General features: G+C 39.6%; 1 protein-coding gene and 1 pseudogene across 2 annotated transcripts in view; one reads left to right on the forward strand and one right to left on the reverse strand.

Annotated features, from left to right (window-relative positions):
• The window catches only part of Cog5 (component of oligomeric golgi complex 5), a 328,847-nt gene that overhangs the window by 125,077 nt on the left and 187,593 nt on the right, over nucleotides 1-16,177 (reverse strand). For both annotated transcript variants that reach the window (XM_006989525.4, XM_076550822.1), the window contains one exon: nucleotides 1,468-1,549. In XM_006989525.4, coding sequence (XP_006989587.1) covers nucleotides 1,468-1,549 — 82 coding nt within the window. The remainder of the gene's footprint in view (nucleotides 1-1,467; nucleotides 1,550-16,177) is intronic.
• On the forward strand, nucleotides 13,870-14,306 carry LOC121822524 (protein FAM136A pseudogene; annotated as a pseudogene).

The raw sequence follows: 16,177 nt of genomic DNA on the forward strand, positions 1-16,177 counted from the left end.
TTCAGGAAAAGCCTGTGAATAAAAACTTAGTTACACCCCCACCCACCCCACCCCCACCTCTGCTTTTTTTTTTTTTTTTTTTTTTGAGACTGTGTAACAGTCCTGGCTGTCCTGAAACTCACTTTTGTAGACCAGGCTGGCCTTGGACTCACAGAGATCTGTCTGCCTCTGCCTCCCAGGTACTGGATTACACCTCCTGGATTACACACACACTCTTAGAGCCCTTACAACAACTTAACATTTATTGTTCTGGAATTTGGTAATTAAGCACATACTTAGTTAATTCACATATTTCATTCCTTCTAGCTACTCTACCATAGTTCAAAACCATCCTGAGCTCTATACTGAAGTGCTGTCTCAAAGAAATAAAAACAACAAGAAATGTTTTGTGAATTTTTTTTCATTAAATTTATTATTGTATGTACATATAGTGGAGCTGGAGTGTGCATGCCACAGTTGTGCATGTGGATGTCAGAGGACAATTCTGTGAAGTCAGTTCTTGTTACCTGTTTTTTCTTTAAGTAATACACTTTATTTAGTTCAGCAAATCAAAAACAGCACTTCACACAAAATCATATAAGACTTCTCTACCTTTATATGGATCCTGTAATAAAACTTAGGTCATCATTCTAGAGTGGCAAGTGCCTTGACCTGCTGAGGCATCTGATAGGCCTGAATGAATCAGATTCTAATGATCAACTTGTAATTCACAATTCAGATCTCTTTATTTATAGCAAATCTTCAATTTTATAGCTTCATTTAAAAAATAATTCACTCACGCCGGGCGTTGGTGGCGCACGCCTTTAATCCCAGCACTCGGGAGGCAGAGCCAGGCGGATCTCTGTGAGTTCGAGGCCAGCCTGGGCTACCAAGTGAGCTCCAGGAAAGGCGCAAAGCTACACAGAGAAACCCTGTCTCAAAAAACAAAAAAAAAAAAAAATTCACTCTAATAAAGAATTAACTAATTTTTTATCATCAATCGCTTTATATTATCCACACAGGAAATAATCAGCTCAATTAAGAATATTATTCTAAGCTGGATGGTAGTGGCACAGGCCTTTAATCCCAGCACTCGAGGCGGAGACAGGAGGATCTCCGTGTGTTCCAGGGTCACACAACATAGTGAAATCCTGTCTCAAAAAGTCAAAGAAGTCGAAGAGAAACAACAGGAGGGTTTTTTGTTTGTTTGCTTGGTTGGTTGGTTGTTTTTTCAAAACAGAGTTTCTCTGTGTAGTTCTCTGTGTGCTGTACTGGAATGCATTTTGTAGATCAAGCTGGCCTCTAGCTCATAGAGATCCACCTGCCTCTGCCTTCTGCATGCTGAGATTAAAGACAAGCACCACCACCCAGCCAGGAGTTTTAGAATAGTAATAAAACAGTTTTATAAAGCAATACAGCAAAATGTTTGACATCAAATTTTAAAGCAACTAAACATTTGAAATGAATCCAAATGGATGGCAAACTTACAGTTTGTTGCTGCATGAAAGTGAGAAGAAAGTGCCTGGGTAACTGCACTCCAAAAAATGTACAAAATTTCAGGCTGTCCATCCTATGAGCCAAACACAGAACAGGAGGGCATTAGTTTACTTTAAGATGTGTAACAAAGGCAGGAGAGATACTCAAAGTTAAGAGCGCTGGCTGCTCTTTGAGAGGATCCATGGTGTTCCCAGCACTCTTATCTGGGGTTCACAACTACAGGTAACTCCTGCTATAGGGTACCCACACACATGTGGCATTCACTCATTGATACTTAATCACACACATAAGTAATAAAGTAACCAAACAGAAAGAGAGAGAAGATTCAAGTTTTGTTTTACATTCAAGAAATCAGTCACTATTTCATCCTGCTCTGCTACTCATTAGCCTATGTCCTTGGGCAAGGAGTACGGACATTCTCAGCTTCATCTCCTCAGGTGTGAGAAGGGCTGGCAGTAGAGCCATCACTGCAGCACTATTATGAGGAGGACAGAAGTTAATAAAAGGCTTGGGCCAGTGCAACATATAATAAACCCTCAAGGAATGTTAGCTATTATCATCTTCATCCTTTGATAGACACAAGCAATTTGTGGGGCTATAACAAGACAAAGCATACACACAGCACACACACTCAGATGGCTAGCATTATAAAAGGCAATGTTCAAAGTTTGCATATTTAAAAAAACACAAGTGACAGCATCACTACTAATTAAAATCATCAGGGTACTTGTATTCAACTTTGAGGATGTTTTATAAATAGACACTGGAAAGGAAAGGCAAGTATTGATACACATAGAATTTGTTAGAAAAGAAAAAAGAGGGGCTGGAAAGATGGCTCAGCAGTTAAGAGCACTGGCTGCTCTTCCAGAGAACCTTGCACTGCCATGGTTGGGATTCAATGCCTTCTTCTGGCCTCCATAGACATGGCATGCACATGGTGCACACAGAACATGCAGGCAAAATATCCATTCACATGAATTTTAAAAAAATCTGAAAATAACTTCAATTAAAAATATTTTAATTTTAGAATAAAGTTACATTCTATGAAAATTTAACAACCATATTAAATTATGTATGTATGTATGTATGTATGTATGTTTGCCATATATCAAATTGCTAGTATTTCACCAGTTTTGAAGTCCAAAAATACTAACTTCATATGGTTCAAAGTAAATATAGAAAATATGTTCTAATAATGAAATACTATCAGTAAAATAAAAATTAAATCCTAATTTAAATGCTAAGCTGAAAAAAATGATGAGTGAAAAAATTCATTTGTAGATTTAGACTTAAGCACACTTGCATTTTTGTTATTATTTGCTTCTTGCTTTAATACTAATGGCTTTGCATTTATGCATATGAAAATTATATATAAGAAAAAGGAAAATCAGAGTTGATTTTACATATAATATACAATGACCAAAATCTATTCAAATTCCTAAGATTTATATATTTACATAGTCTGCTGTCTCTCATATATCATGTATTTTCTTTTTTTGAAGCAGGGTCTTTCTTCATAGCTAAACCTAATCTGTAACTCACTGTGCAGATAAGGGTGGCATCAAGTTGGAGATCCTCCTGCCTCCAATCCCTAGAGCTGTGATTACAAGAGTGAATCACCATGCTCAGCTCTCATGTATATTAAAGATGTTTTTCTATACTAAAGAAGCATGATTCATTAATTAAGAAAAAGAGACAAAAGTTGCAGGATCCTTACCCTTGGTGCACAGAAAGTATTCAACAAAACTCAATATATTTTCATAATTTAAAAAAATGCAAAACTCTAGGAATGGAAGGAAATTACATCAACATAATACAGCCCATATATGAACGCAGCACATAATACTCAGTGGCATATAACATGCAATGTTCCATCTCACATCGATCATGGCAATAGTACAAGTCCTGATGGAATAATCAGGCAAGAAAAGAAACAGATCTCCATTTGTAAAAGTCTTCTACTTATCTAGGATGCAGAAACTCTAAATAGTCCATAAAAATCTTATGAGAATAAATGAATTTCTATCATTCTAGTGTGAACTGTATAATTATTTAATCTGTAGAATAAAGTGTCAACAAGTATCCGCTGTATTTACACAGACAGCAAACAACCTGAAAGGAAAATGAACAAAACGAGGTCAAGCAAAAAATACTTAAAAAAAAATAAATTTAGCCAAAAAGGCAGAACTTGACTAACGAGAGTCAAAGAACATTGGTGAGAAAAATGAAAGACATCCTCTGTCAGTAGACTGGAAGCTTTAACACTATTTAAATGCCCACAGTATTGAAAGTGATTTACAGATTTAAGACAATCCCAATGCCTTTTTTCTTTTTTCCAGAAGCAGAAAAAAAAATCCTTAAAATAATATGGAATCTTACAGATGCCAAATATCTAAGTATCTTTTTCAAAGTCTCAAACTTCCTGACTTCAGAACATAATATAAACCTACAGTCATCAAAACTAATGGCACAGAGACAGATACAAGGCCATCAGAATAACATACACAGCCCAGAACCAAAGCTTTACAGAATAGGGTTATATGATCCAGAAGGCACCATGGCTACACAAGGAAAACATAGTCTTAGCAAAAAATGTGTTGAGAAAATTAGATATAGATGTGCTAAATAATGAAACAGAATCTGTAGCTTACCCATAATAAAAATTAACTCAAAATGAAGACTTTAACAAGACTTAAAACAGCAAAATCCCTAAAGGAAAATATGAAGCAGCTCCAAGACAATATATGTCACAATAATTACTGGACATAGTTCTGGCATCAAACTGGAAAATGTTAGTGCAGAAATGCAATCAACTCAATGGAGAGAATATTTGCCAACCACAGACACAATGAGGGTTACTGCATGGAGCACACTACTCAACAACAACAACACAAGACAAGGAAGAAGCAGCTGAAGCAGCAACAGCCTCCACTGCCAATTAAAAATCTACAAAAGGGCTCACACCTTTAATCCCAGCACTTGGGAGACAGAAGCAGGAGGATCTCAGTGAGTTCCATGCCAGCCTGGTCTACAAAGTGAGTTCCAGGACAGCCAGGACTGTTACACAGAGAAACTCTGTCTCAAAAAACAAAAAACAAAAAACAAAAAAACAAAACAAACAAAAAAAAAAAGATACAGAAATGAAACACAGCATCAACGTCAGGAACAGGAAATGTTGTAAATCAAAGTCACAGAGACACCCATTTGTATGGCCACTATCCAAACAAGGTAAAGAAGTCTGCAATTTCAGCACCTTCTTGGAGCCAGGATGATCAGGAGTTCAGAGTCATCCTCACACACCTTGGATGTTCTAGGCCCACATGGCTACATGTGACAAACAGAAATCAAAAGCAAAAACAGCAAAACCAAATATAATAAGTTTTAGCAAGGATTTTCAGAAAACGGTGCTCATGTGCACTGTTGAGGAAAGTAAAATGTAGGCATTACGTGTAACATTAGACCTTCTCAAGTTAAGAGGGCTGTGGAGATGACTCTGTGGGTAAAGTTCTCTTCACATAAACATGAGGACCTGAGATTGCAAAAATCACATAAAAGCAGGGTATGGCAGGGCACAATTGGCAATGCCAGTGCTTCTGATGGCAAGAGGGGAGGCAGGTGTGGGCAGAACTCCCAGATCCTTGTGTTATGTTTTTGCTCCATTCCCACCAAGATGTTAAAATAGAATTGCCACATGATTTACTAATCCTCCTTCTGACGACTTATCTGAAAGAGATTTTACATACCAACAGAACTCACTGCACCATTACTCACAGAAGCCCAGTGAAAGCAACCTACAAAATCCCAATCATTAGCAGATAAGTGCTCAGTGCAGACGGAGAGGGAGGACTGAAAGACAGGTCCTACCAAGGTTGTTTGATAAAGCCTTAAGGAATTATATTTACCTAAAACTATAAAAAATACACATAAGTGTGTACATACACGCACACTTTAAAGGAAGTTAAGTCACTTGGACTGACAATGCTCCCCACAAGAACCACAAAACTCCAGTACCAAGCACGAGAAATCTCCTTTCAAATAGTTGGTCAGAGTAACCAAGTAAATCCCAAACGATATAGATTATCAACGTAGCCCTCAGTTGTCTCTCAGGGTTGAGGATGAGCCCCCATCACTGGAAATGCTGCACACTTAGGACACAGGACTTGGATCATTCAGGCTGGATCTGACCTGAAAGCCGCCTCCTTGTAGTCTAGCTTCCATGGTTCCAGAAAACACTGCGTAAGCTGCCAATGGAGGTAAGCAATCAAACAGCACTACACAGCGGCAACACCTATGAACCATAGTAATCACCAGCATGGTAAGATACATAAAGGTGTGGTAAGTGGGTATTCCCGTTAGTGACAACCAACAGTGATCTAACTAGACTTAAGATCCACTCAAAAATAGGAAAATCTGCCTGGTACTGGAAACCTAGCCAGCTTCCCAGAGCTAATGAGATCTTGGACCTTAAAAGCATCTACTACCACCACATTTCTAGAGCAGCATAATTCCTTAACATGCTCTACATCTTACCTTCATATCCACAGGAAGGTGTAGTGCCAACCCTCATTTTAAAAGACTTCTCTTTGTTGTAGGTGGTGGCGTACGCCTTTAATCCCAGCACTTGCACTTGGGAGACAGAGGCAGGCAGATCCCCATGAGTTTGGGGCCAACCTGGTTTACAGAGTGAGTTCTAGAACAACCAGGGCTACACAGAGAAACTTTGTCTCAAAAAACAAACAAATGAACGAATGAACAAACAAACAAACAAACAAACAAGCCTCTCCATAGAAAATGGAGACCATCACAGAAAACCACAATGAAACAAAATGCACAGATCAACAGATCATGGAGAATCTACCTCCAACAGATACAACTATATCACAACTCCTGTATCTATAGGTCAAGGATCACCTTATCTTCAAAGACTTTAAGAGTTAGAATACCAGGAAATCTGCTGTAAGCCAGTCTCCCCCGGAAATGGCTCCATAAACAATGAAATACTATCAGTGCCATAAAAATTAAATCCTAATTTAAATGCTAGAAGTCGAAAAAAATGATCAATGATCAATACTCATTTGTAGTTTCATACTTATGCACACTTGTATTTTTGTTATTATTTGCTTCTTGCTTTAATACTAATGGCTTTGCATTTATGCATACTAAAATTACATATAAGAAAAAGGGAAATCAGAGTTGATTTCTTACACACATCTATTCCAATTCTAAGATTTCAGGTAGTTATGTAAACGAGACTGGACTAATGGCAGCATCAATGGACACGCACTTACTGTACAAGCATGAGGACCTGGGTGTGGATTCTGGGCACAGTGGCATGCATGTGTAGTTTCAGCACAGGAGGCAGAGAAACTCAGATCATGGGTATTGGTGGCAAGCAAGTCTAGCCAAAATACCTACCTCTGAATTCAGTGAAAGAGTGCCTCCCAAAACAGGTGGGAAGTGATAAACAAACACCCAAGATTGACCTCTGGCCTCCACATCTGCATGCACACATGTACACACGTTAAGTATTTACAGGAAATGGTGGTACATGCCTGCAACCCCAGCACCCAGGAGGCTGAGGCAAGAGAATCATGCATTTGAAGGCAGTCTGGGCTATACAGTAAGATCAAAATACAAATCAAACAAATAAAAACAAGAAAAAAATTTTTTTTTAAAGATTTATTTATTATGTATACATTGTTCTGTCTTATGTATCCCTACAGGCCAGAAGAGGGCACCAGATCTCATTACAGATGGTTGTGAGCCACCACGTGGTTGCTGGAAATTGAACTCAGGACCTTTGGAAGAGCAAGCAGTGCTCTTAACCTCTGAGCCATCTCTCTAGCCCACAAGAAAATATTTTATGATGAGTTTCTATAAATTTTAAAATAATAACCTTATATATTAAGCTTTGTTTCTTTTTTTTATGCAGTAAGTCAAACGTAGATATAAGTATATTCCCTTTTTGGAGACATTGAAGCATTAGTAGATTTCTTAATAGTAAATGATCCTCACATCGATGACAGGGTCCTACTGCCTATTCTAGAATAAAATATATATTGCTATTTTCATGTTATCGAACCACAAAGGACAGTATGGCCCCTGCATACACCGTGACTTCAGCCCAAAGACAGTGAGTTCAAATTTCTGACCAATCAAGAAAGGCAAGAATAAATTTTCTCTTTTTGGTTCTTTTGAGACAGGGATTCATGATGCAAACTACACTGTCCTTGAGTTCAACACAGTTCATCTACCTCAGGCTCCAGAGTGCTGTCACTGCAGGCATGGGTCACCAGGTCTGCTCTGAACATACTATAAAAGTCAACTTGCTTTGATAGCTGAAAATTTATATTTACATCCTTAAGAGTAATCCAACTTTGCCTTTTTGAGGTATGTATATATGTGGCAGAATGCAGATGTCTATTTTCAAAGTACAGTTACATGTTTCCCAATGTGAGCTACTTTTCTTGTTAGGTGAAAAAAAGAAATGGTTCAAAACATATTTTGAGGGGAAACTTTTCATAGACTGAGAAATTTTCTCTCTGTAGATAATCTGAAGAAATTTTACATGTTAAATTGAATAATAAAATATTCAACTGAAAAAAATGTGAGTAAAATTAGTATTTTAACTAGTAAGTTAATTATATTGTCTGGGAAAAGTCCATTTCATTTTACATCTCAGATTTTTGAAATTGTCTCTATTCCACAGAATATTTAATTCCACTCCTTCTACATTGTTTGCTTTTAGATGTGATCTTAAAATACAAAACTGAAATTCTATTTTTATAGCTCTGCCTTTGCTAAGAAACCATTGCAGGAGCGTGTTGGGGTAGCAGGCTGCTATGGCATTCATCATCGCCTTTTATGCTTCCTTCCATGCCCTTGTTTGCTGCATTTGTTACTTTTGTCTGCTTTCATCTCCTTCATGCATTGAGCACTACAGATCTAAAGTCCACCAAAGACTCCATTTGGGCTTTTGTTTCCCACAAAAGAGTTTTAATCTTATATGATCTCATAATCTCACTTTTCTGAAGGAAAAATGAAGATACATCTTCTGAGGCTACTGTTAAATAAATCAATTTATAACTCTAAACTTCAGGAAATGATAAATTAAATAAAAATCAACATAAAGATTTTAGCACACTATAGTTATTTCCTCAATAAGTGCTAATGCAGGGAGAGCTTTTAGGTCATCTTAAGCAACCACCATCTGTTTGTGTATTAATAGAGTGAAGAATTCTTCCATGCAGTTTACTGAATTATAGACTCTTAAGTGAGAAAACCTTGACTATAGAGTAAGGAAAAGTTGCTCTATTTTGAGCACATGGATTCATCATTCTGACATTTGTGTTCCACATGTAAGCTAGAGGTATAACAATGGGTTCCTTTTCTTATAAAGTCAGAATCTCTTGGTTTTGACCCAAAGACAAGATTGAATCCACCACATTGATATGGAAAAGAAGAGTAAACAATATTGGAGAGAGACAGATGAAAAACACCAGTGAATATATTTGGGAAAGAAAGGAAGGAAAGGATGTCAAGAAAGGCAAGGGTTATCTTGATCCAGGGTTACCTTTCATCCCAAGAGACACTAATCAGCCACTCCAGAGGCTTCACAAGAAAATATCATCATGACCTAGATTTTAGTTTAGGAAAAACAGTTTGACAATAATATGGAAGTTCGAATAATATGGGTGTGTTGAGCCTACAGATGAGTACATAAATTAGGAAGTGAATTAAAAAAAAAAAACTCTAGGTACAAGAGGAATTTTCTAAGGCCACAGTAGTAGAGTAGCAAGAGCATATGTAAGTATGTTATGACTGTATGAAAAGGTAATGTATTTATGACACATTGAGGCAAGATATACTTGAGAATGACCAGAAAGATGGAGCCTGTGCAAACAAAATGGAACTCCAGAAGGAACAGCTGGTGAGCAGAGAAAGATGAGCTCATGGAGACAATGATTCTAGAACCTGTGGGGGAACTCAAGTGAAGATCATCTACATCACCAGATATAGTTTTATAAGATATTGATTTATATAAATAAATAAAAGCCTTTTGCTTAAGAGAAAGATCCAATTAAACTGATTTGTATGATACTCCCACGTGGAGATGGCAGAACTGTTAGCATATATGAGGTATTCCCCATATACCAAATGTGGCGTGAGAAAAGAGACACACAGGGAACATTTCACATAGGAACTAAAACAGATAGGTTCGAAAGAACTAAGACAGCCGGGCGGTGGTGGCGCACGCCTTTAATCCCAGCACTCGGGAGGCAGAGGCAGGCAGATCTCTGTGAGTTTGAGGCCAGCCTGGGCTACCAAGTAAGTTCCAGGAAAGGCGCAAAGCTACACAGAGAAACCCTGTCTCAAAAAACAAAACAAAACAAAACAAAAAAAAAAAAAAAAGTCTTCCAAGGTGGGAGAGATAAAAAAGAACTAAGACAGAAGTAGATTTGCTTATCCTGCACAAAATTTTTCAGCTCCAACTATCACTGATGGACTTGCAGAATTCTTATCCACTATCACTGTATGCCACACAACATTGATTCTGACCAAGGAGCTCACTTTATAGCCAGAGAAGTACAACTGTGGGCCCACGCTCGTTGACTCTACTGATCTTATCATGCTCCCCTCCATCCTGAAGCAGCTGTCCTGAAAGAATGGTGGAATGGCCTTTTGCTTTCTTTGTTGGTTTGTTTGTTTGGTTTTTCAAGACAGGGTTTCTCTGTGTAATTTTGGTGCCTATCCTGGATCTCACTCTGTAGCCCAGGCTGGCCTCAAACTCACAGAGATCCATCTGGCTCTGCCTCCCAAGTGCTGGGATTAAAGGTATGCGTCACTGCTGCCAGGTGGACTGGCCTTTTGAAGACACAGTAATAGCACTAATTACATGACAGTAGCCTAAAGGGCTGGGGCAGGGTGTTCCAGAAGGTGGTATATGCTTTGAAACAGCATCTAATATAAAGTACAGTTTCTCTCAATAGTTGGGATTCACCAGCTCATGAATCAAAGGGGGGAAAAAAAGAAATGATTTCTTTCACTCACTGTCACCCATAGTAACAAACTAGGACAATTTTTGCTTCCTGTCCCTACAACCTTAAGTTCTATGGGCCTAGGAGTTTGGGCAGTGGAGCACTCCTGGCACAGGCAAAACAAACATTTCATTGAACTGGAAGCTTGAGACTTGCTACTGTGGCCTTCTGATGCCCTTAATCCAACAGGCAAAGAAAGGGTTAACAGTGTTAGGAAAAGTGATTGATCGAGACTGACAGGGAGAATTTGGATTGCTTCTGCACGGTGCAGGAGAACTTTTAGGGTGTCTCTTGTTACTATGTTTTGTGATTAAAGTCAATTGGAAACTACTATAAACCAATCTAAAAAGAATGACAAAAAATGCTGTGGATATCATTCTGTATAAATAAAACACTGATTGGCCAGTGGCCAGGCAGGAAGTATAGGCGGGACAAGGAGAGAGGAGAATTCTGGGAAGTGGAAGGCTGAGTGGGAGAGAGACTGCCAGCCGCCGCCGCCATGACAAGCAGCATGTGAAGATGCCAGTAAGCCACAAGCCACGTGGCAAGGTATAGATTTATGGAAATGGGTTAATTTAAGCTATAAGAACAGTTAGCAAGAAGCCTGCCACGGCCATACAGTTTGTAAGCAATATAAGTCTCTGTGTTTACTTGGTTGGGTCTGAGCAGCAGTGGGACTGGCGGGTGACAGAGATTTGTCCTGACTGTGGGCCAGGCAGGAAAACTCTAGTTACAACAAAGGGCACAGACCCTTCAGGAATAAAAGTATGGGTGACTCCTCCAGAAAAACAACCAAGGCCCGCTAAGGTGTTAGTTTACAGTAGAAGAAATATAGAATAGGTAGTAGAGGAAAACAGTTAAAAATACCAGCTAAGGCCAGTTGCAGAAATAAGGACTGTATGTGACATGAGTACTTTTGCCCTATTTTGTTAAGAATGTGTTTGTACATATATAAACATATATTAAGCAGATATTATATGTTTTCTTTATTATAAACCATTGATTGGGATAGTATCAGTGGTTATCACATTTAAATTAGGAGACATTAAAAGACCAAGCATCCTCAAGGGACATTGACACCTATTCCAAAATAAATAATCCATTTGCGTTTGCACATAAGATTGTTATATCATGCTAGAAGAATTCTGGCCTGGGGCTGGTGAGGTGGCTCAAAGGTTAAGAGCAGTTGCTGCTCTTCTAGAGGTTCAATTCCCAGCAACCACATGATGGCTCGCAACCATCAATAAAGAGATCTGGTGCCCTGTTCTGACCTGCAGGCAACATGCAGGAGGAATACTGTATACATAATAAATAAATACATCTTTAAAAAAAAATCTGTATTAAAAAAAATTCTGGCCTGGCTATTATTTTCATTTAGAAATTAAGTATGACATAAGGAGATGTGATTGCATGTCAGGTCAACAAAGGGTGAACCTGTGAGAGCTAACATTGGCTGTCAATGTGACTACATTTGTAATCAACCAAAACTTCAGCAGCAAAGCATATCTATTAGAGATTCTCTTGATTGGAACACTTGAGGTGTGAAGATCTACCCTAAATCTGGGACACATCTGCTGGTGGGAGGCCACATAAAAAGAGCATGGGAGAAGAAACCTTTTGCCTTTTCCATGTTTGTCCTCACTCTTGCTGGTAAGTTGATCTACCCTACTGCTGAGGCTTTCCTTTGCTAGTATTAGAACTTATTTCTTCAGAATTCTAATGTAGACTGAAGATCAGCAGCTTTCTAGGAGTTCTCCAGAATTCCAGCAACAGATTGGAACTGCTGAGACATCCAGTCCTGTGACCCCAACAACTACTAGCTTCCTTGCCTTTCCATCAGGAGGCAGCCATTATTAAGCTACCTGGACCACAGACTATAAACCACTTTAATACAGCCCTTTCTAATACATATGCATTCATTTGATCAGTTCTGTTCCTTTACAGAGCCCTAACACACCAGGTTTGGGAGTTTTTAGTTTTCAGATATGAACATTGAGAAAGGGGGTAAACAAAAAGCTATTATTAGAAGAGACTGAAGAGAAAGTAAGTGCCTATCAGAAGCTGACACCTGGAGCCCCCAGGTGGAGCTCCTGGGAGTCCAATCGGCGAGGGAGAGGAGGGATTGTATGAGCGAGAGATACTGAGACCATGGTTGGAAAAAGCACAGGGACAAATAGTTAAACTAGTGAAAACACATGAACTGTGAACCAATAGCTGAGGAGCCCCCATGGAACTGGAACAGGCCCTCTGGATAAGTGAGACAGTTGATTAGCTTGAACTGTATGGGAGGCCCCCAGGCAGTGGAGCCAGGACCTGTCCTTGGTACATGGGCTGGCTTTTTGGAGCCTGGGGCCTATGCTGGGAAACTTTGCTCAGCCTTGGTGTAGGGAGGAAGGGACTGGACCTGCCTCAGCTGAGTCTGCCAGGCTGGGCTGACTCCCCAAGGGAGACCTTGCCTTGGAGGAGGTGGGAATGGGGGGTGGACTGAGGGGGAGTACTGGGGGGCAGGAGGAGGGAGGACGGGGGAATCAGTGGCTGATATTTGAAGTTAATTATAAAATAAAAATATTTAAAAAAAAAAGAAGAAGAAGAAGAAGCTGAATGGCCAATAGCTGAACAGGACAAAGTTAGGCAGGAGAGCTAAACTGAGAATTCTGGAAGAAAAAAGGGCAGAGCTAGGGAGCAGCGAGCAGACGCAGAGAGAAGCGAGATGGGAATGCCATACTGAGAAAAAGTACCAAGTCACATGGCAAAGCATAGATAAGAAATATGCATTAATTGAAAATATAAGAGTTATCTAGTAACAAGCCTGAGCTATTGGCTGAGCATTTGTAATTAATACAAGCCTTGGTGTGTTTATTTGGAAACTGCTGGATGGAGAGAAACTTCTGTCAACAACAGCAAACAGAGGAGGAACCTGGGGGTGTGGGTGTGTAATGCAACCTCCTTCTGTCTTCCAGACAAAGGTATGAAGTGAGAATGATAAGGGCCACCATTTTTTTTTTGACTTTGACAAAGAGCTGACTGAGAAAAGGTCAGAGAGAAGCAGTGGAGCTAGGCTAAGATCAAAAGAAATGAGAATGCAAATGACTGAGGGAAAAGTCTGTGCCAGAGATCTCTGTGGAGAGATTGTGTCAGGAATGAGGAGGCCTGCAGACTTGATCAAAGACACCAAATGCATATGAATTTTAAATTAGTTCTTAATCATCTTCTGAATTCAAAGCAGAGAAATCCTGGCTTTGCAAATATAAGACAAAGAAAAAAGTTCTCTGTGCTGAAAAATAACCTTCAGGGGTTAAGTCTCATCTCCTCTGACAAAAACAGTGTTAAAAAATAAATAAACAGGGTGCTGCAGATGCAGCACAGGGTCACTGTGGTGGATGTGCAGCAACTCTGAGTGCAGGAGGCTGTGGACACTGTGGGGGAAGTGTGGAGGAGAGAGAATATCAGAAGATGCAGGGCCTCATCAAGCACTGCCTTGTGCCTCTGGCTCAAGCCCAGGCCTTGGTGACCACTCAGCTGGAAAGGTTCCAGGACCGCCTGGCCTGATGCACCATGCATTGCAATGAAAAAGCCAAAGACTCAATGGATGCAGAAAGTAGGGAGCTGCAGGTGAAGCAACAGCTGGACAGCTGTGTGGCCAAGTGTGTGGATGACCACAAGCACCTCATCCCAACAATGGCCAGTAAGATGAAAGGCTCTGTCATCCATTGGAAGATAAAGTTGTTCGCCAGTGGCCATGGGGTTGAGGGCAGGCTATTTAAAAGGAAGAATGGAAATTTAGTCTGTTAAGCAATGTTTATGAATGAGGAAAACTTGGGACATGGCAAGTTCCAGACAAATGTCACTCACCTCTGGACACCAGTTCTTTTGCATCTGGATCTTAGAAGGTGAAATGGAAAGAAACTGGTGCTAAAATCTGTATCACAGATAGTACAGCATTGAATTCTAGGTCCTAGAATTTCTCGTGCAAGTGCTTGTTCTGACAGTCGAGATTGCCTTTGTACCAAGGGTTCAAATTCTTACTACATGGAAGCTGGCAGGTTTCTTCAACTTGTTGGTTATTTTGAGGAGAGGGGTGTCTGTTGCCAAGCTTCTGCTTACCACAGAATCACCACAGAACCCGCACATGCTCTGAAACAACACCCAGTCGGCTAGTAATTTAAAGGGAGGAAAAGGTTTCCTTTCCAGATCTTTCCTGTTTGGTTTTGTCTTATATGCAAAGGCACAAAGTGGATTTAAGACACAGGAGGGAAAGTAATTTGAATAGTTTCTAAAAGTTTCTTGTATTTTCTGGCCATCAAGATGGGAAAGTCCTTTTCTTCAAATTCTGTTATTCTGGAAGCTCCTGCAGAAGCAGGGCAGCGTCACACTGTGCATGGGAAACAGCTTCCTTCACTGACTTCTGCCCATGAAGAGCAAAGGGGTTTGGCTGCTATTCACAGACCAGCAGCTGAAAGTAAAGAGTCAAATAGGAACTGCCGAGAAGTACCAGTTTAGGGAAAATCTAGACTTCATAGAATAAAAGTCCAAACCCATTATTACTCACTCAGCCCCTGAACTCACAGAGCCTTATAGAGGTAATCCCTAGCAACAAGGAGGCCTAAAAGTAGGCAATTTGGGCCAGGGAAGGTTAGGACTGCTATAGAGCAAGACAGGCACACACCTTAAGAAATGCCATTTTTGTCTAGGGCTCTGCAGTGCAGTGTTGCTGTCCCAACTTATCTTTTGGATAAGTACTATGTTGTATTTATACCAATTAAGTACTTGAAACAGCAATATGCTTGTTTGTTTGCTGTCAAGCCTGTGATATATTTTCCAAGTAGTTTGGTTTCTAAATAAAGTCTCATTGTCTCCAAAAATAAAATAAAATAATATTAAAAAAATAAAGACATTTCTCCAAACTCAAATTCTGTCTTTTGTCATCCACCTACTCAGGCTCCTAAAATATTGCTGGTCCTAGTCAGCACTCCATATCAGACAAGATGAAACTTAAAACAGTAATTTGGGTAGCTCCATTCACAGGCACACACATGCACACACATACACATGTCAACACATGCAAAACACAATATACACGCATGTATGTAATACATATATACACATACAGACAATAGTTAATAAAGCAAAAAGGCAAGTACAGTGGAAGAAAATATTTGCTAAGAGTCAAATGAGGAGCCAGGAATGGAGGCACACACCTTTAATCCCAGCACTCAGGAAGCAGAGGCAGGAGGACCTATGTGAGTTCCAGGCCAGCCTGGTCTACAGAGTGAGTTCCAGCACAGTCAGGGCTACACAGTGAAACTCTGTCTCGAACCTCCCACCAAAAAAAGAATCAAATGAGGAGCTGGCATTCCAAATACCTAACTGAAGAGTTCTAATGTCTCATCTTTAATGCTTTTTTTGGTTAGATATCCATATAATCAACTGTCAAATACATCTTCTGTGTCAAGATAGTGACACTGCTAAGCTCTGTTGTGGCAATTTCATAAAAATTTTTCAATGTATACTTCTGAGTAGGACTAGATTATAATTTCCCTTATCGTCTTTGTTTGTGCTTAGTATTAAGGTGTAATAGACTCACTAAATGGGCTGGGTGGGGGGGAGTATTCTTCTTTTTGAGGATATTAGAATGATCTCTTCCTTGAATTCTTCGTAAAATA

This window comes from Peromyscus maniculatus, chromosome 14 (assembly GCF_049852395.1).
Source record: "Peromyscus maniculatus bairdii isolate BWxNUB_F1_BW_parent chromosome 14, HU_Pman_BW_mat_3.1, whole genome shotgun sequence".
NCBI classification, from domain to species: Eukaryota; Metazoa; Chordata; class Mammalia; order Rodentia; family Cricetidae; genus Peromyscus; species Peromyscus maniculatus.